General features: G+C 41.8%; 1 protein-coding gene across 1 annotated transcript in view; it reads right to left on the bottom strand.

Moving 5' to 3' along the window:
* BLVRA (biliverdin reductase A) overlaps positions 1–19,041 on the bottom strand; it is a 28,454-nt gene extending 9,413 nt beyond the window's left edge. Inside the window, exons 1-4 of the mRNA XM_042834215.1 lie at positions 18,937–19,041; positions 2,536–2,667; positions 743–862; positions 60–157 (exon numbers count right to left, since the gene is read on the bottom strand). Of these exons, the coding sequence (XP_042690149.1) occupies positions 60–157; positions 743–862; positions 2,536–2,654 (337 nt within the window). The 5' untranslated portion in view covers positions 2,655–2,667; positions 18,937–19,041. The remainder of the gene's footprint in view (positions 1–59; positions 158–742; positions 863–2,535; positions 2,668–18,936) is intronic.
* Between the last annotated feature and the right edge of the window lie 358 nt (positions 19,042–19,399).

Below are 19,399 nucleotides of genomic sequence, written 5' to 3' on the forward strand. Positions count from 1 at the left end.
GCCTTTAGTGCTATTCAGTAGGTAGTGCTGTTTGCAGCACTGAGAAGAAACTCCATTACCTTTTTGCTCAGACATCTCCCAGAGCTCATGGGCTGCCTTAGCAGACAAAGCCATCGGGTACTCAACAAGGACATGTTTCCCAGCTTCTAAAAACATTCTGAAAGGGATACAAGATCAGTCTTTAAAAAGTATACTGTCATAATCATTTCTCACCATGCTAGCTGATCCTCATCGACATGAGGCAGCAGTGCGCGCCTGCAGCCCGGAATGCCAGCTGTGTTCTGGGCTGCATTAAAAAGGGGCAGCCAGCAGGGAGAGGGAGAGGGAGAAGGAGAGGGAGGTGATCGTCCCCCTCTGCTTGGCATATTAGGAGGAAGTTTTTCAGCCAGAGGGTGGCGAGGCACTGGAACAGACTGCCCAAGGAGGCTGCCCCACATCCCTGCAGGCATTCAGTGGATGTGGCTCTGGGCAGCCTGGTCTGGTGGCAACACTGCCCTCAGCAGGGGGGTTGAAACTAGATGATCTTTGAGGTCCTTTTCAACTCCGGTTATTCTATGGTTCTATGAACCCATTACATGGCTCATGTGGTACTTCAGGGAAGTCAGTCATTCCTTCAGGTTTCTGTCTCTCCTCAGGTGTCCACATGTTCTCCTGCAACAGCTGTACATTGACTCTTTATGCTCCTAAATTAATATGGAAGGTGGAGGCAAGGGAAAACAACAGAAAAAGCAATACAAAATACCTGATGGTTTCTTCGTGGCTTTTGTTCTCTGTGCTGATAAAGGCTGCATGAATCTCTTTGCTTCTTAGAGCATCTTCCAGGCTAATCTGCTTGGCTTCATTAATATTGCCAAAACTTCTCCTGTGTATTTTGCATAAATACAACCAGAGCATAATTATTTCAGTCCTTTCTTCCCAATTGCATGTTCTGCAGCAGCACTTAGAAACTGTTGCTGAGATAACCACTGAGATAAACAAAGGCAGAGCAAAGGAAGTTTGTGATCCAGGAAGGGCAAAGCACTTACAGAAAGAAGTGGAACACAAAAAAGAACAAAACAGATGGGTCAGTGCGCAAGTGGGGATATCAGTAGACACCATCCATCTGTTGCAACATATTTTTAGAAGCATCATACCAAAGGAGCAGTTTTATTTATGAGTAATTTGAGGGAGGACAGTGTTCCTGCTGGAGAACTACTCCCAGTGTTGGCCACATGGTCCAAAGCACCTGAGTTGGCAGGACCACACGCAATGCAATGGACAAAACAAACAGTTGGCTGTGATGGCACATGACCTGCAACACATGCACCATGCCAGTACTAAGGCAAAGGCTCTCCTGGTCAACACGCTGAGCATGTCTCCACCTCAAAACAAAACGTGCGCCAACAGCAAATGCCCCTCACATGAGTAAACAGAGCATACAGCTTGGCTGAGTTATGGTAGATGACACTGGGGATGAGGATAGGCCATAGTCAGGTCTTGAAAAGAAAGACAGGCAATGCTTCTGCGTATTTGGAATGCAAAGAGAAAGGCAGTACATATGTACAAGCAAGTGGCCTGTGAACTGTGCATTTCAACAGAATTGTTTCTCAATAGAAGTAGTGGAAATCCGATCTTTAGTGTGGTTCCAGAGTAGCTGTAGCCCTAACAAAGGCATCAGAGAACCAGGACTGCATTTGGCAGGGAGATAAATTGGATGACCTACTGGGTCCTTTCAGTCTCAAACAACCTGACTACATGACTTAAATATAGCTGGAAAAAAACACTCACAGTCTGAGACCTACATATGTACCCTATGACTGTTTAAAACCTCCATGCTTTATGCATGGAGGTTATGCAGCAGAGAGTCCAGCAGGAATACTAAGATGGAAGTATATGTATAGCATTTCCACTAAATTTCTGTTGCTCCAGACTGGCAAGAAAAAAATAACATTGCTTTCTGAAAGGCAGCCTTACTGTAGGTACTAAATTATGGGAGTTTCTTTAAAGTTACAGTATCTGGTTTAAAAAAATAAGAAGTAAACGATGAAATTGCAGTGTGAAGAGCTTTACAACAAATATTTTCATAAAACTTTATCTTCAATACACTTTTAAAATTTGTAAACCTCATGTTTTGTAAACATTTCTGAAAGTTTCATACAGACTTGAGCTCATTAGTATAAATATTGCACGTCTGTACATCCTGCACCTACAGAAGATTTAACCCAGACAGAACTGCATTTATCACGCAAATTCTGTGGCAAGAAGGTCTCTTACTTTTTATTTTAAAGAGAGTCCCTTCTGCAAGGTATCTCAACAGGTTAGCCTATTTGTTCTCTCCTGCAAAGTTTTCTGTACTCATTTCCTAGCTGACACTCAGAATGACAGACACGTTTGCATTAATGTTCCCTTTGCAGACAGCATTAAGAGAAATATAAAATTTCTGATATTCACTCCCTGTCCCCACCAAATTATAGTCCTCCATATTAAAAGGCATGTACACCAGAAGAAAGAAACATTACAATACACAGATTTACACATTAAGAAGAAATGTCTAACCTGGACACAAATCCAAGGAGCTTCAGATGCTCTGAAGGGCTAGAAGGCATTGGATTCATCAAATCTCGAATCCGTGCTAAACCAGCAATTCCAACTCCGACCACCACAGTCCCAAACATTCTGTTAATCTGACTAGAGGAAAAAAGAAAAACACAACATTTTTTTCATTTAAGAGAGAGAGAGAGAAGCAGCTCTGGGGCTGAGGGAGGGAACTGGGAGGATGGATTATTCCTTAACTCTGCTTTCATAAAGCCAAACCTTATTCAGATGTCAGCAAGTAGCTAACAGAAATGTGATGCAATAGGCTACTGAGTTCACTCAAATCCCTTTGAAATGTGTTCAAGTGGTTCATCACATCACAGAACTTGTCTTAAGACCTGTATTTAATAGCTAGCATATCACAGCTCCATCACAGAGTCCTTCCTTTCCATGAATGGATGGCAGACTTTAAAAGTGAGACATTTTTCTATTTATATAATAACTTCCTTTCTGGAAAGAAGCCAAAAGGTTCTGCAAATCCAGCAGTTCTACATAAAGCCAGCTGACTTTCTGAGAGTATGCAATACAGCCTGTCCTGGGCTGCCATATGGCCAGTAACTGCACAGCAGCACAGCCAAAGTATTCTTAGACAGAAAGCAGAGAACATGAATCTTGTCTTCCCTGATGTAAGTGCTGGCATGTCCTACACTGCCAAGACGCAACCAAACATCTGATAACTTGGTCTAGACGTTTGACATTTCCACGCATGAAGAAAGTTCTGTGATCTCTTTAACGACAAGCAGGCATGTCTTAAAGATTTATATCTCCCAAGTGCATTTCCCTACCACAACAACATCACAGGGAGGATGAGCAGGGCAGTCCATTGGTGATGAACTCTGTGTTCTGATTTGCCATGGATGTGTTGAAGCTGAAGTCAAGTACAAACCTCAAATAACTGCTCATCTACCACAAGGACAAGTAATGCTTTGTAAAGTAATTCTAAAATTTACGGGAAAAAAACAGCTTTAAAACAATCCAAGTCAGCCTCTCTGCTTTTTTTGTTTGATTGGGTTCTTTTTTTTTTTGTTAATTTCATCCAACTACAGCTTCCCTTCAAACCCTGCATCTTCTTTTCTGGTGTCCCTCCCTCCACTGCCCTGTGTAGCCCTCTGCTATTTCACTATTCATCTCCAAAAAACACATGGCTTCAGCTCCCCTACACCCTCCCATCAGAAAGCCATCACTGCTCCCATAGGCAGCAGTAATATCCATCTTTACCATGGCCATTGTTAAAGCTCTTCCTTGGACTCCTTCTTGTATTCAGTACATTTCTTTGCACCATGGAACACAAAACTGAACAAAGCTCTGCAGCTGTAGCTATGTCCTTTCTAATGCAGTCCAGAACACTGCTGACCTTTGCAAGAAGAGGACAATATGGACTGAGGTTCAGCTTGTCCACCACCTTCTGCAAGATCCTTTCTGATGTTCCAGACAGGAACTGGTGCACAGGGTTATTCCATTCTAGGCACAGCTCTCTACACTTGCCTTTACTGAAATTCATGGTGTTCCATGCTGCTTCTTCAGCATGCCCAGACCCCTCTAACAAGCAGCTCTTTTTATTGGTTACCAATCACTCCCCAGTTTGATTTTACTCATAGAATGGCTGAAGGTGCACTCAATCCCATCATCCAGGTGGTTAGTAACGATATTAAATACTATTTGCCATGATATCCCTTGAGGGATGTCACTAATTGACAGTGCAAATTTGATGGATATTGCCATCTGACTTTATGTCACAGATCATGAGCATTTTGAGCCAGTTTTCCACACACCATACAGCTTGTGCTCAGTCCACACCTCACCAATTTGGTCATAAGAATACTACAGATCACATCAAAGGCCATGCTAGAGTCAAACTTAAAAACTATTCACCATTTTCTACTTGTCAACAGCACCAGTCATCTCATCACGGAAGGTGACTGGGTTGGTCAGGCACTATTTGCCTTCAGTAAATCCAGTAGTAGCTGTTCACAAACATCTTCTTGTACCTTACATACTTGCATGTCTTCCAGGAGGATTTGCTCCATTGCCTTCCCAGTGACCGCGGTGAGGGTAACCACCCTACAGCTCCCACCATACTCACTCTTCCTGCCTTGAAAACAAGGCAAACACTTGCCTTTTTTGCCTCACAGTAACATCAGATGTCAGAGGCTGCTGTACGTTCAGTGAGCAAAAGAGCTTCATCACCGTCCATCTCTGCTGTGGGTAATGATCATAGAATGGCCAGGGTTGGAAGGGACCTCAAGGACCATGAATCTCCAACCCCCTGCCACATGCAGGGCCACCAGCCTCCACTGATGTATTACCACAGACTGTTTGTCGGTTCAGAAACCTGGGAGGCCTGAGAGCAGACTGGTGAAAGTCAAGGCATAAAAGGCACTGAACACTTTCAATTTCCACTTGCCTCTGGCCCAATGGAACAGCAGGCCCACGTTTAGTCTTGATGCCACAGAAGCCCTTCCTGTTGCTAGTTTAAGTGCCAGCTGAGCTTTGCCTTCCCAGCTTCATCGCTGTAATTCTGGTGCTCTCTGTGTCTCTCCTAGGAAGTCCTCCCTGGTATCTGCCTCCGTGTACTTTCTTTGTGTACCTGAGGTCAGTCAGATGGTTCCTGCTGATCCACACCAGCTGAATTGTGAGAACAGCTTTCCCATATTGTGAGAACAGCATTTTCCCGTAACTTCAGTGGATACAAACTGAAGGACGAGATGCCTGCATACATGTCAGCTCAACAAGAGAATGCAGAGTCTGTGGAAACTCACTACTAAACAATTATAAGAAAGAATAGATGCCCTGTTGTTGAAGTGAAACAGATACTCAGCTCAACACAACACCAATATGAGCTGCTTCGGGTTACCTCCCCTAAAAGGTTGGACGTTCACAGCAAGGTACTAGCCTTCATCCACTGACTGCCAGAGTCCCCCACCACATTTTTAAGACGTATGCTCAAGAGGGTGGGACAATGTTAATGATTTCTTGGAATTCTGACCCATTTTCTTGGAATGTAATGAATATGTGTACATGATGTCTTTAAATACGTACCTATTGCTTTTCTTGGCTGTGCGAGTTTGGAGATATCCCCCTTGCACCCAGTGCCGTAATAAACATACCTGCTTTACAACCTTACGTGTGTTACAGTGTTTGATTTCACGTCACAGCATTCTGCCACATTTGGCTTGCTCTACACCAGAGTACTTGTGCTCTCTGCCCTCCAAGGCAGCCTCCCATGAGATCTTGTCAAGTACATCCATAAATATCCCAAAACCACTCTTCTGAAACTTATGGTTGTCATTCTTTAAATTCTGATTCATAAAGGATGCCAGTATAGACCAGAACCAAGTCAATGGAGGCTTAGTAGTCCTGCTGGAGAACAGTAAATCAAGGCCTTATTTTCAGATATTTTCTAGGTTGTGGGAGTTCTAAGCTGTTACTATTTGCCTACTGCTCCTAGTGGGACTAATGGTTGCATGGCAGACAAATTCCCCTGAACTCCTACAGCCACCCTGTTTCCAAGAACTGCTGTATCTGTTGGTGAGATGCTAACACCAGTTTCATCTAAGTAAAGAAGATGAGGGAGCTGTCTTCTTTCCACCACCATGAATAAGGAACATTTCACCAAATACCAGTGTTTCTGTATCTCCTTTGAAGAGCTCTCCCGCTTTCATCTGAGGAGCAACTTCTGACCTCCCAAAAAGTGAAATCTGAGAGAGTCAAGATGATTTCCACCAAAGAACAAAAGCTGTTACTAAGCAACCTGTTGCCATGGCACCTAGCTGCAAGGCACAGTTAGCAGGCTCCCAAGGTTTTCCAGGTTAAGACAGCATTCACACAGACAGAGACAGCTACTACATGCATACTGCAGAGCTTTGCTTATGTGCGCAGCCAAGAGAAAAATCACGGTGTCTGCTCTCCTGCTGACATTTTTTATTACCCTCATTTTGCTCACACAGTGTATTGGGAAACTGCTTAGCGAGAAAGGTAAACTGGATGTTTTGTTTTCACCTACCAAAGCAGAATAAGGAATATTCACCTAAGAGCCCAGATGACTATATGAATATTTACTCATTATTTTGAACTTTTATGCTAGGACAACAACTACAGTTATCTTTCAATTACAGAGCTGATGAAAGAGGAAGCCCAAACCATGAAGTGCTGTGCCTGCCTTTCATGCCTTCTTCTTAAAACCTGTGACCTCAGTTAAAGCTTTGACAAGGCTGCTGAACCTTGGCTCCTGTAGTACTGGGGGGGGGGAAATAAAAAGTAGTGATACAACAGTACATTAGCCAGCAACCAAAGGTCCAGCATCCAGGAGACCAGCATGACACAAAAGTTAACCTGAGAACAGCATCTAGCTGAAGAGGCTCATTTATGCCACACAGATGTATCATAACCCCATCACCCTCCTGCTCTCTGTTGAGCTTTCTGTGCTTGTGCTGCTTGTTTCCTCCACTGGATAGCTGTAAACAGCTCTGCAGCAAAATGTGTTCTCCATGCATTCTTAGGAAATTCAGTAGTAAAAGGAATATTCAGCAACAGAACTGGCAATGGAGCATGTCCGAAAGGATTGGTCACACAGCAAATGCATTCCTCCCTGGTGCAATCAGAGGAGGACTTCAGCCTTTACATCTCAAAAACCTTTCTAGTGCTCACACAGGTAAGCTTTACCTCCATTTGGTGCAACATCACTAAGGCCATGCAAAACTATTGCACAGGCATGATAAAAAGACAGACCTTAATTTATTGCCCTAATCATGAAATATTTTTCATGCCATATATACACTCTACAGGTAACAGGTTCCTTCCCTTATCACATACCAAGTGTTTCAATAAAGCTTCACACATTTCCTGCAGTTTTCAAAGTTTCATTCCCACAACTACAAATGAGTGACTCACATTAGAAATCAAAATATTTTGCAATCAATTTCACCTGCAGCAGCACTATCACCAATAACACTGATGTGAGAAGCCTTCCTGGAGCAATTCCAATCCAATCTTTCTTAGCGTACTACTTCAAATGACTGCCACTCTACTGCTACACATACCAAGAGAAGCAGAAACCTTGCATACCAGCACTTAATCTGAATACGCTGCCAAGAAGGTTAGCAAAACTTTGCACATTCAATAGCTGAAACACTCGATTCCCACAGTTATTTAATGGTAATTGTTAGTTTCTCCAATGTCCCCTTCTGTAGAAGTCATATCCTTGCTTACATTAAATCTCTATCTCTCCACAGTTAGAGTCCTCACATGTTGTCACTTACCCCTACCACTTAAAAACACAGAATGCAACCACCAGCAGTAGATAGAGATATTATACACCATCATACATACAGTGGCCTGGTGATTGTATTCTGCTACTGCTAAGAGGAACAGGAAGAGGAGGAATTCCTACATTCAGATGGCCAGCAACTGGGGAGACTGGGATGCAGGGGCTGTTACTACCGGACTTACTGAGCACCCGAGCCCAGCCGCCAGAGGGATCCACTGGTAGATCACATCCTGCTCAACCAGAGAAGTCAGCAGGAGGAGGCTGCTGATGCTACGTTCATACAAGTGCCCCGAGCGCCTGTGATCTATGGGACCAGCCACACACACGTCCGTATATGGTGTGTGTTTGTGCTCCGTGTGAATGTGCTGGCTGGGAATACATTTTCATCCACACTACTGGTTGGATCTCAGAGCACGGAGCTGCAGCAGCCTCATCCCTCCCAGACTTTCAGATCCAGCCCAATATATTCCCCTAATATAACCCAGATTTGTTTGAGGAAGTTCTCCAGAGTTTATTTTGCAGCACACTTGTGGATTAGACAGATAATGTTTTCTCTATTATGGCAGTAAAGCCTAGAGAAGGGGTTGTGGCACCTTTCTCAGCAAAGATTTTTAGGGGAACACCAGACAGCGGGAGTCACTGTAAAAATGACAAGTTGAGACACTGAGGATCCTTCCAGAGCTACATCTCTAATTTCAAACACACAGAGTCCTGAAGGTGCTGTAGTTGAGATGTTGGTTACATTTTACTGCTGGCACCAACACATTTTACTCCCATACTGCAAGACACATCTGCCTGGAGCAGAAAAAGCAGAAGTTGAACAGTATGGCTTTTGTTGATGTAGTTTAGAAAAGAGTAGAACAACACAAATACTCCCATTTAGCACATTTTTTAAAAGCATAAATACCCTTTGTTCTAGAGGGAAATACTTAAACACTTCAGTCTTTGTATGTCCTGAAGCCTAGCTTCGTAAATACAAAATACATACAAAGAGTATATACAAATTAGAAGTAAACCTGGCATGGGTCTCTTCCATCAGCCCTAACTAAAGACAGAACTTGAAACAAAAAAGAATGAAACAGAATGGAGATGAAGAAAATAGTTGTTTGAATACCATGCTAGAGCAGCAGTTTGTGGTTTTGCTCTGCCTTTGCTGCAACCTTGAGATAATACCCTTCTGCAAGAAAAAGATTATCAAAAAGGCAACGCCTAGCACTCTATCACTGTTACTTCTCTTCTAGAACACAGAAAATAAGAGCCAAAGATAAGTAACCTCAAAAACCTGTCAGACCCATTTACCATCCTTTACCATCCATCCACATGTTTCAGAAGAAAACAGCAGCACCTCCTAGTAGCTTCAGAGCTGTCCTCGAGCTGCTTATAACAGTCTTACCAACCCTCTCCAAGCATTTGTCCTTTGCTAGCACCCCTTTTTTGGCTAGCACATCTCGTCCACAACTTCCTGGCAGGCACACAGGGCCTGGTAGGTGAGTTAAAACTTCGAGGCACCAGCTCTCACAGAGGTTTACCATCAGACAACAGTCTCTCACCCTGACTGGCCCTACTACACCTTGGAATAGCCTGAGTAAGCTTTTCTTCCTGGCTTTTAAATACAAACATCTGCATGCTTTTACAATTACAGGCAGGTTTACTTGTCCAGGCTTTCCGATGAAATTCTGTTTTTCCAGCTGGCTTCCAAAGCTGAAGTTGATATGATTAGATTGAGATCTAGCCAGCCATTCATTGTGTTACAGGTGCCCAACAAACACTTTCACTGAAAAATGAAACTTAACAATAAATGACCACTTATAACCAATATATCAATACAGACCAATGTCTCCAGCATAACTGACTCCACCAACTCCAGAGTCCACGGCTGCCCTCACTCACATCCCGGAAAGACTGCACTCCACATCCTGCAATTCCATACAGGCAGTAAGAACTTTTCATAAAACTCATAAAACTGTGAGAGGTACTGCGAGAAGCTGAAGATCCGTTTTTAATACATCACGTCTTCCACCCTGTGGAAGACTGAAATCAGAAGTGCTGTGAAATGCCATGTGTGAGCATGAATAATCATCTTGTCCTGTTGCTTTTCTCCATCCCTAGTGAGCCTTTGCGGTTCAGATTTGGTCAGAAGAGTCAGAAGAGAAACAAAACAAAGCAAAATAACACTTCTGAGGCACAGTCCCAGAGAAAGACATACAAAGAAACCAAGTCCTTCTTGGCCTGGCTTGTTTTGTTTGAAAATCTGCCCTGGGATACTGGGATACTGTACTATTTCAGTGAGGAGGTGGGGGGAATAATGGTGATTTGTGGGTCCAGTTTCAGTGGTGGTCCTTGCCTAGCGTACATGCTTTGCAAGAGACAACTGATTTCTACAGGTGACAGCAGATGGCCAAGCTCCTTTTGAATATATCTGCACTGCCAGCACGGAAACTGGCCAGGAAAGAACTGAGCTCACCTTTCAGCACTCCAAAAAAAAAAGCTAAGAGGAAGAAATGAAGGGATCCAGTTTTGATTTAATAAAAAATATACTATTCAAAAAAGCTCTTGAAATTTCCAGGAAATACTCTGGAGAGAATTAGAGTCTTGTGAAACTTCTGGGTGGGTGAATAAGCACTCCCACATAAGAGCTATTAGTTAACCAAAGGGCTGTGGTTAATTAGTACATGAGTAAAGGAAAGAGCCACAAACAATCCCAAAGAAGTTATTTTGGGCTTTAGCATGCTATAACAATATTTGAAAGTGAATTTATAACCATTAAGTGAATGGTTATCGAAAAAGAAAAGAATGTTTTAATAGACAAGTGTCAATTTCTTTAAAGCCCAAATTTAGATGAGGATTCAGAAGAATGAGCTGCAGAATGGAGCTATCAGCGATTCACAGATCCTGTTTTTTCCATGGGATCAAACAATATTATTGCTACAATTCAAGGCTGTGACAGAACACAGCCTGGAGAAAACAGGTCCCAGTAAATTCTAACTCAAATAAAATATGTGACTCTAGTGAATTATTTCCTTTTCCTCAAAATGCATTCTCCAATCCTTGTCTGCTTCACACCTGTGCAGGCACTAAATTCAGATGCATTCCCTGGTTTCCAAGCAGAACAGAATAAGGCCACCAGGATCTCTGCACGGCCACGCAGCTGCGGAGGCACAGGAAAGCTCAATTTCCAGGCCGTTCTCACTTTCTCCCAGAAGTTCTTCTGGTGACCTAAAGCAAGCAAACCAGATCCTTTTCCCTGTCAGTCCGCCCAGTTCCAAAGCAAGGGAAATCTCTCTCTACTGCAAAGCATCTTTGGGCCTTCTGATGATAAATGCAATACACTAAATAGGTGTTACTACAACCTGTGTTCTTCCTCTTTGCAGTAGGAAACCCCACACAGATTAGGCATCTAGAAAAGGTGGGTATAACCACATTTTGTGTTCAAATATCCATTCCAAACAATACAATATAAAGTACAACAAACATTTCACATTTCTTTTTTCTTGCTGTTAAAATTCAACTGAAGCCCTAGCCCTACAAGTAATTAACTATATGCATGCTTAGCTTTAATCATGACTAATCCCATTGATAAATGAGAATACTTATAGAATTACATGAGGAAATAAGAGATTTCACTGTAACATTAGTGGGCACAAGAACAAAGCACGTATCCAGTCACAAGTATGCTCTTTTAATATCTTTATGAACTCAACCCAAAACATGATACCTATCTTCCGGTCCACAGAAGGTCACTGCATTCCAGCTCTGTGAAAGGCTGGCTTATTTTGGGAATCGCCCCGACCCAAAAATAAAAAAATAGATAAAAAGACAGATAGAGATAAATAAAATATAGCACTCCTGCTAGAAGCTACCTGCAGTCACCACAAAGATACTGCTTGCCATGGCTGACGAAACCTTCTGTGTCCATCATAAGCATTTCAGCTCATAAGACCAGGGGCCTGCCCTGTGCTCTCTTCAGAGTACACAACACTGTCTGAACGTTGTCTGAAGCTGGCCAGAAAACTGTAGTTGGTCAGACAAATTAATTTTTCTGCTAACTTCCTCTTCTCCTAACCCGGAAAAGTGTTTAAATTCTCTAAAATAAGTTGACATTGATTGAAAATTTATTACTAGATTAACTTCTAAAGTAGACAATGCAATATAGTAATAATAAAAAATAATTTATACAGTGGCTAGTAGCTCCACCATTTTATCAGTCTACCGCTTTTCAACAGGGCCTGAAAAATGCAATCAAAGCTCTCAATTCCCATTAAATTTTGGAAAGCTATCAACAACAGCAATTGCTTCACTGCAGGGAAAAAACAGCTCCTGAATTAGAAGCAAGAACCAAGGTTACTCAAATTCCTGATACTTTTACAGCCCAATATATTTCATGCTATTGACCATCATAGAACTCAAGAACTGCCACTAGCCAGCCATTAAGCTCTTCTCACATGAACAGTCAGTCTGCAATTTTATGTCTTTTAGCAGTCAAGCAGTCCTCACTTGCTACTCCTCTTAAGAATATCCTAAGAAACTGAAAAAAATCTTTATCAGCCACTAGAGGGAGTGACTGGTATCATACCAATTAAAAAAAAAAAAAAAAGGTTAATTAAAACGCTTTATATAAAGACTATAGGAACCCTGTAAAGTACTTTTCCAAAGTACTTCAGCTTTCCAGAAAATCTTATGTAGTTTCAGAAAGACAATGCCTTGTGTTTAACTGCACACATTTCAAAAGTGAATTGTTCATCTCATCCAACTTCTAAGTCTACCCCTTCAAACCCTGAGGTTTCTAAAATGAGAGAGGCAGTTTTATATAACGAGTAGCTGAATTACTCAGAAGTTCTAGCTTTCATGTACAGTCAGATAGCTTTGAGCATCTCTAGACCTGAACACGTGCTAACCCAAAGCTTGAAGCTACAAAAAAAAACCAATGCACAAAAAGGTCTCAACTTACAGCTGTGTACTCACAGATTTACCATCACCAGAATCACAGTCTCAAAGGGACCTAAAAACAGCCGTCAGCAAAAGAGAAGATTCCAACTCGATCCCCTCCAGCTACCACTAATATTCAAAAAACATCAAAAGGGAAATGAGGACATACCTTAACACACAGGTCAGGTACCTCCGTTCACTGAGCAGGAATATGTGTGATGAATACAAAACCCACTAAAACTGATAACCTGACTTGATGGTTGGGTCCACGCAGCAACATTTGATGAAGAAGGATATAGGATGGATTGTGCCAGTGTTCTAGGGGCATTGCAGGTTCAACGTACTCTGTTAAATCTTGCTGGACAGCAATTGCTGAGGCTGCTGGCGGCATCTACAAAACTTGTGACCTTATCCAAAATCTCAGTACATCTGCATCTAAAATTGGTGAGTTGGCTTATAAGAATGCTTTACTTTTCCCAATCTGCCTTCAAAGGTGTTCAGTGGTGTTAGCAAAGCTAATGGCCTTCTCAGAAGAATATTTTAGAAACACAGTCTACCCAAAAACCTAATCCAAAAATATCTATTAGATGTGCACCAGTAATTTATTATAACCACTGTGGTTCAATAGCTGGACAATACCTTGTTGATGGCAGGATTGGTGCATTTGCCTAGTTTTGCTGTAACCAGTTGCAGTAAGAGTTGAAGACTCCTTCAGTAATTGCTTAACCAAACAAACCTTAATGGTTACTTCTCCTGGGTTATCAGCACGTTCATGCTCCCTTAGGAGTTCAGCAGTTCATCCTGCACAGGAGGACTTCACCTCCCATATTTTAAAAACAGGAATACTTTGTTTCTGGTATTATGGGCCCTTAAAGCTGGGAAGCTACTGGTCAACTGATGTGGATGGTAGTAAACTGGACCAGCACTTTCTCTGAAAAGCATTCTCTCAACTGAGTCCATGAGTGGAAGAAAACTGCCATCTGGCATTCAGGAAAAATAAAGTGAGCCTTCAAAATTGAGCCTCCTTTGTGTAGCCAGCAGGGAATAAAGACAGTTCTCCATTTCTGCCTCCTTGGCAAGGCAGCATCTTTCCCGGTGGAGTCTATTAGAAAAAGCAGGTTCAGAGCAGCCAAAGAAATATGTTCTCACATTCCCTGCTCAGAGTGCAAGAGATCCATAGTTCTTCTCTCCCTGTGACAAAAGGCCATGACATCCAGTCAATCTAAGTCTATTTTAAAAGATCAGCTTGACATTTTTATGGTTCTTCTATGTTTTCCTTGCATCAATACTGTAAATATCATTAGAGCAGGCAGGCTGTCACCAGGCCCAACCCAGGAAGGAATGGGTTGGAAACACAGATTGTGAGAATATTGTTATTTTTAAGCAGTAATCAGAGTCAGTCAAACGGCTGTTTATTTTGGAAAGACTTACTGAACAACCCTCAGTCTTAAGGCCTCTTTTCAAATGCCAGACATAATAAAAGTAGATAACGTGTCTTATTTTTGTAAATACTGGGCTAAATGCAAGGATGGCTGTTCACTCTGGCTTTGGCTAGGACAGAGTTTATTTTCTTCACATTGTTTGCTATGATGCAATGTTTTGGCTTCAGGAGAACAACGTTGATACCACACAATGTTATAGTTGTTGATGAACAGTGCTGTACAGAGCCAAAGACTTCTAAGCTTCTTGTACTGCCAGTGAGGGGGCTGGAGGAGCATGAGGATTAGGAAAGGGACAGAACCGGGACAGCTGATCTAAACTGGCAAAGTTTTATACCATGTTGTGTAATGTAAAAGCTATAGAACTGAGGAGAGTAGACCAGGGGGCAGACACTGCTCAAGGATTGGCTGGGAATGGGTTGTCAGGTGGTGAGCAACTGTGTTGTGCATCACATTTTGTAAAATATATGTATACGACAAGAGTAATTAACATAACAGTAATTAACTGTTAGCAGTAATAAAAGTAATTGACTGTTACTCCTCACTTCTTTTCCTGTCTTAGTAAAAATCTTTTTACCTATTCTTTTCCCCATCCCACTGGGATGATGGGTAGGAGAAAGGCTATATGGCTGACAGGTTAAGCCACAAAACGATTCCATTTCACAATGCAAGTAAGCTAGACTTCAAAAATCAAAGTTTTGTTCAGCTGCTGCCATTAGAGAATGTTACAAATTCCAGACAAAAAACATATTTTCCAAAGCAAATATTTCTAGCAGTTTCTGATATCAATGAACCTAAGACATCTCACTGTTTTTAAGATGCTGCACTCAAATGGCAAATGCAGGCACTGAAAATTTAGGGGGAAAAAAAAAAACAAAAAACAAACAAACAAACAAAAACCCAACAAACAACACAAAACAACAACACCATTCTGTTTTACATTGGACACCAAGACTGAAAGAAGACAAAGTCCATAGTTACTGCCAATGACTGAACGGTACCATTTCAGTTCACTCCCTTGTCACTTAACTGTGAAGTGTCACTGGTGTAGATTTTTATCCTTTTCTGCTAATTCCTCACAGATTTTTGCCTCTATAGAGTCATTGCTTTAGAAGAGAACACAGGTCAAGAGTTATTTTGCCTTCTCCATCCATATCTTATGAATCTGATCTGATGGGGACAAAAATCTCAGTCCTATACAAATCTCTTCCTGTCATTAGGTCTAAATACAGATAGGGATTTATACAGATATGTTAATCACTCTCCCAACCGCACACAATTCTGCCTGAGAAAAATTAACTAATAACTCTGAGAATAAGTTTGAACAAGCCTCTGTGGTCTCTAAATGCCTAACTAAATGTAAGACTAACCCATCTTCTGTTGCTAATCTGTGGCAGAGCATGCACTTAATAAAAACTAAATGATGCCTAGAAACAAAAGGTTCACAAGACTTTACAGCTTTTATCATAGCTAAATCCTTCCACAGTGTTTCAGCTGGAACGACTGTGCTCTTGGCTCTTCCCCCCACAAACTGTACTACTTCTCTCTTTCTTATTTAGGGATTATGGGATGATTTAATAATTCTATATGCTCTCTGGAAGCTTTCATTTGCTTTGTTCCTCATGGAACAAAGGAAGCAGTAAGACAATAAAGATGCTGTCTCCACATTTCACTAAGAAGGAAAAGTAATAAACACAGCAACATTACTTGAGCCATGAGAATGGCTTTCTTTATAAGCAAGCACAGGACAGCCTCTAATTTAGCATTCAGGATAGTTACTATAACATAGCAGGAACACCAGTTGCCCGAGCCAGGGTCTTAAAAAGTTTATAACTCTATACTAACAAGAAAGAGGAAAAAAAAACACCCACAGACTTCTTTTATTCAGTTGAACTTATGTTGTCAAAGCTCAGTTCTATTTAACATGCTGAATTTCACACATCTGGAATAACTGGATTAGCAAATTTGTGTCATTATCTTTCCCAGTCAGGTGAGTTTTCTGCAATCTTTTTCCAGGTAGAACAGTAAAGCTGTGTCTGGGTTGCAAATATTAGTGTAAAGAATGCTTAAGTTCGGTTAAATTTAAATTGAAAAGCAAAACAAACAAAAATCCAATTTTTGCTTACTGGAGAAGAAACAGGTCAAAAGTATTTTTATGTTTGTGTTACTATTGAGCTTCCAGGTGTAAGCCCAACGAATTTGCCCTACGTGATAAGAACATTGCTCAAGGTTGGCTCCCGAGGAAGGGGCAGCCCCTCAGCAACCTTTGTTCTAACAAGTAACAACAGGACACGTACACATTCCATGTTTCCTAACCTAGGGTTCAGGTGCTAAGCACCTTGTTTTTCTGGCAGGTTTTCTTCTGCAAGCCCCATTCCCTCCTCTCTCCATGAAGTAAAGATTTTGGTGCCTTACAGTATTGCTTATGTTGTCCTTTATTAAGCAAGTTCTCTTGCTACAATAAGCAGTAACGGCAGGCTTCAGAAAGATACATAGTTGCCTAAAAATTAAAAGGTTATTGCTGGTCCTATGTATGTTGTTATGGCTACATGTCAAACAAATCAACTTCTTCCCCTGGGGATTTATTCTCCTACTGCAAATCCTCCTGACAAATATTCAAGTCCATTATCTTGGTTTCTCTGCTTCTTACTGGCTCTGGTTTACACTTATGCCCTGTGCCTGACTGCTCCTTACCTGAATAGCAATAGTAGCACAGACAAAACTACAGTGGACCACATCAGCAAGGATGGAAAACATGTATTCACTAGAGCTTCTTATAAAAAATCTGCACAGAACTGCATGCAGCATATTTTTCCTATAAGCCATAGAAAACAGACGACTTAAGGCTTACCATTGCAAAACAAAAATGCCAATGTGCATTTAATTCTCTTATCTTACTGAAATCCTGATACCCAAGTGCAAGACAGGAAGTGATTTTAGTTGTAATTCAAGCTCTTGTCAGTTCCTGTATAGACTCACCTTCACTTGTTTCAACAAGAAAGATTCCTTTTCAGTACATAAAAGCAGCCCTCCTGCCATCCTGTTCTATCTCTTAAGTTTCTGAAGTAAGTGGATACTTGATACTAATACTAATATTAATTGATCCTCCTTTTTTAGCTATACAAAATATGCATTGACCTTTCCTCAAGGTAGACACAAACCATACTGAATTGATTTAAACTCCAGTTTCTTTCCAGAAACTCAGTTTGCATGCTAAAGAAACTGAGGTTAGTATTAGAATAAAGGCATTTGACAGGATTCATGTGAATTTACCAGAAGTCCAAAATACATCAGCTCTCGAATTCCCTGATCCTACAGCACTATTTTCCTATCAATCATAGAACGTCTAAGTTCATTTATAACTTTAGTGAACAAGTGCTTACTAAATATCTGTTCAGTTCAACTTCAACTGAAGCCTTCTGGCACCTCGAAGGAAGTTTCACACTATTAGTTTCCAGTGGGAACAATATGATCCCCTTTGTAGTGAGGCAGTGACACAGCAGTACTACTTCACTACATAACTACATACATTGGTGAAACAAAGCTGATGTTCCCTTAGAAAATATTGTTATCTTTTAGTTACAAAATCTGTAAAGGATATCTTCTTCCAAGCTGGAAACCTGATTAGCCAGGCTGGTCTTCTTTTACTTAGCTGAATTTTGAACACTTAACTACTATTTTGTGAAAATTAAAGTTCAAGGTGGATTTGTATTATTGAAACAGATTTGTCTTTATTTTCCCATGACTCATATAGATGACAGATGCTCAAACACTGTTCTAGATTTTTGGCATGGTATCAATTTGCACTGCATTAGCCAGAGAAGTAACAGCTGAATGACTACCTTCAGCTCAGGAAAATTAATTTGGCAAACCATTTTAAGGAGCTCGGTAAAGATGATTTCACAGAAAATCAGTGTAATAAACTGCTGCCCTAATTAACGCTAGCTTGATTTTTTGAACAACCTCCAACAAAGAAGTTCAGAATGACACCAGGAGAGTTATATAAAGGCTGAGCCTCCCTTTCTGTGCACAGACAGAGCCATGATGCACTTTTTTTAAAAAAAAAAAAACAAAGATAAATGGTAGGTGTGACTGAAGGATTAAATAATACTAATGAAGAGTCAGCTTTAGACACACTGTATGGGAGAAAATTAGAACCATGGTTTTCCCACTGGAAGTAGTTTGGAATACGACCCCACCATTCCTTTCAAAAATGTAAATATCATCATCCCCACACCACACACGGGTATAGTGAAATACAACAAGGGAAACGGGCTGCTACTTCAGGAGCAGATGTCAAATTCGTGCAGCAGCCACAGATTTTAACAGGGCTTGCAGGAAGCTCAGCACTTCTTTGTGCAAGCTCAGAAGACAATCCAGGAAAAGGCTTTGAATGAACTTTTGCCGGCCACCCCACGCTGCTAACTAGATGCTTTCCTGCTTTTATGAGATAATTCTCTGCTTCGGTGCAGTTCAGTCATTTTTCTAAAGGGGTTCCCCGTTCTCTCTGTTCCTCCCGGTCCCGACACCGGGCTGTCCCCTCGTTACGGTGGATGCCCCTGCAGCAGCAAGGAAGAGCAAGAGCGGCAGGACTCCCATACTGCTTCCCAGCGGAGGGGGGAAACGCTGGTGGCAAGAAATCTTCAGAAAGGCAGAATGGGTTCACAAAGCAAAAACGGTGCTTCCTAAACTCTAGTTACTGTTAGCAGGGATCAAGTAATAGTCACTAACCTCTTAAATTCACAGAGGAGAAATGTGATCCTGTTTAATTCTCCTCCGCTCCCTGCAGCTCCTTCTTACACAACGCCCTGCAGATCCGGCACATCGGTGCACAGCTCGCCCTGCTGCTATCATCGCAGCAACACCCCTTGGCTGAGAGTCCAATAAGGACATCGTAGGGGCGGGCTGTAGCCAGAAGCAGCCACAGCCGCAGAAAGGCTGGCACGGGCATCGGGGCTGCGAGCTTTCACCTCACCCAGAAAACGCTGAGCAGGGTAGAAAGGGAGGGATTCCCCCGGGGACCTGGGGAATACCCGAGTTAAGCCGAAGCAACCCAGACCCCAACGTGCCGAGGCTTGCTGAGGCTGGTACCTATTAGCGCTTGCATCCGCTGGCTTCGTGCTGTAGGCTGTCGTTACTCAGGGAGATGGGAGTTTCAGCAGTGCTAAGCCTCCCAGAAGAAAAGCAATGACGT

The sequence above is a fragment of the Centrocercus urophasianus genome, unplaced genomic scaffold, assembly GCF_019232065.1.
Source record: "Centrocercus urophasianus isolate 14NV4802_14NV808 unplaced genomic scaffold, USGS_Curo_1.0 seq_44, whole genome shotgun sequence".
Classification (NCBI taxonomy): domain Eukaryota; kingdom Metazoa; phylum Chordata; class Aves; order Galliformes; family Phasianidae; genus Centrocercus; species Centrocercus urophasianus.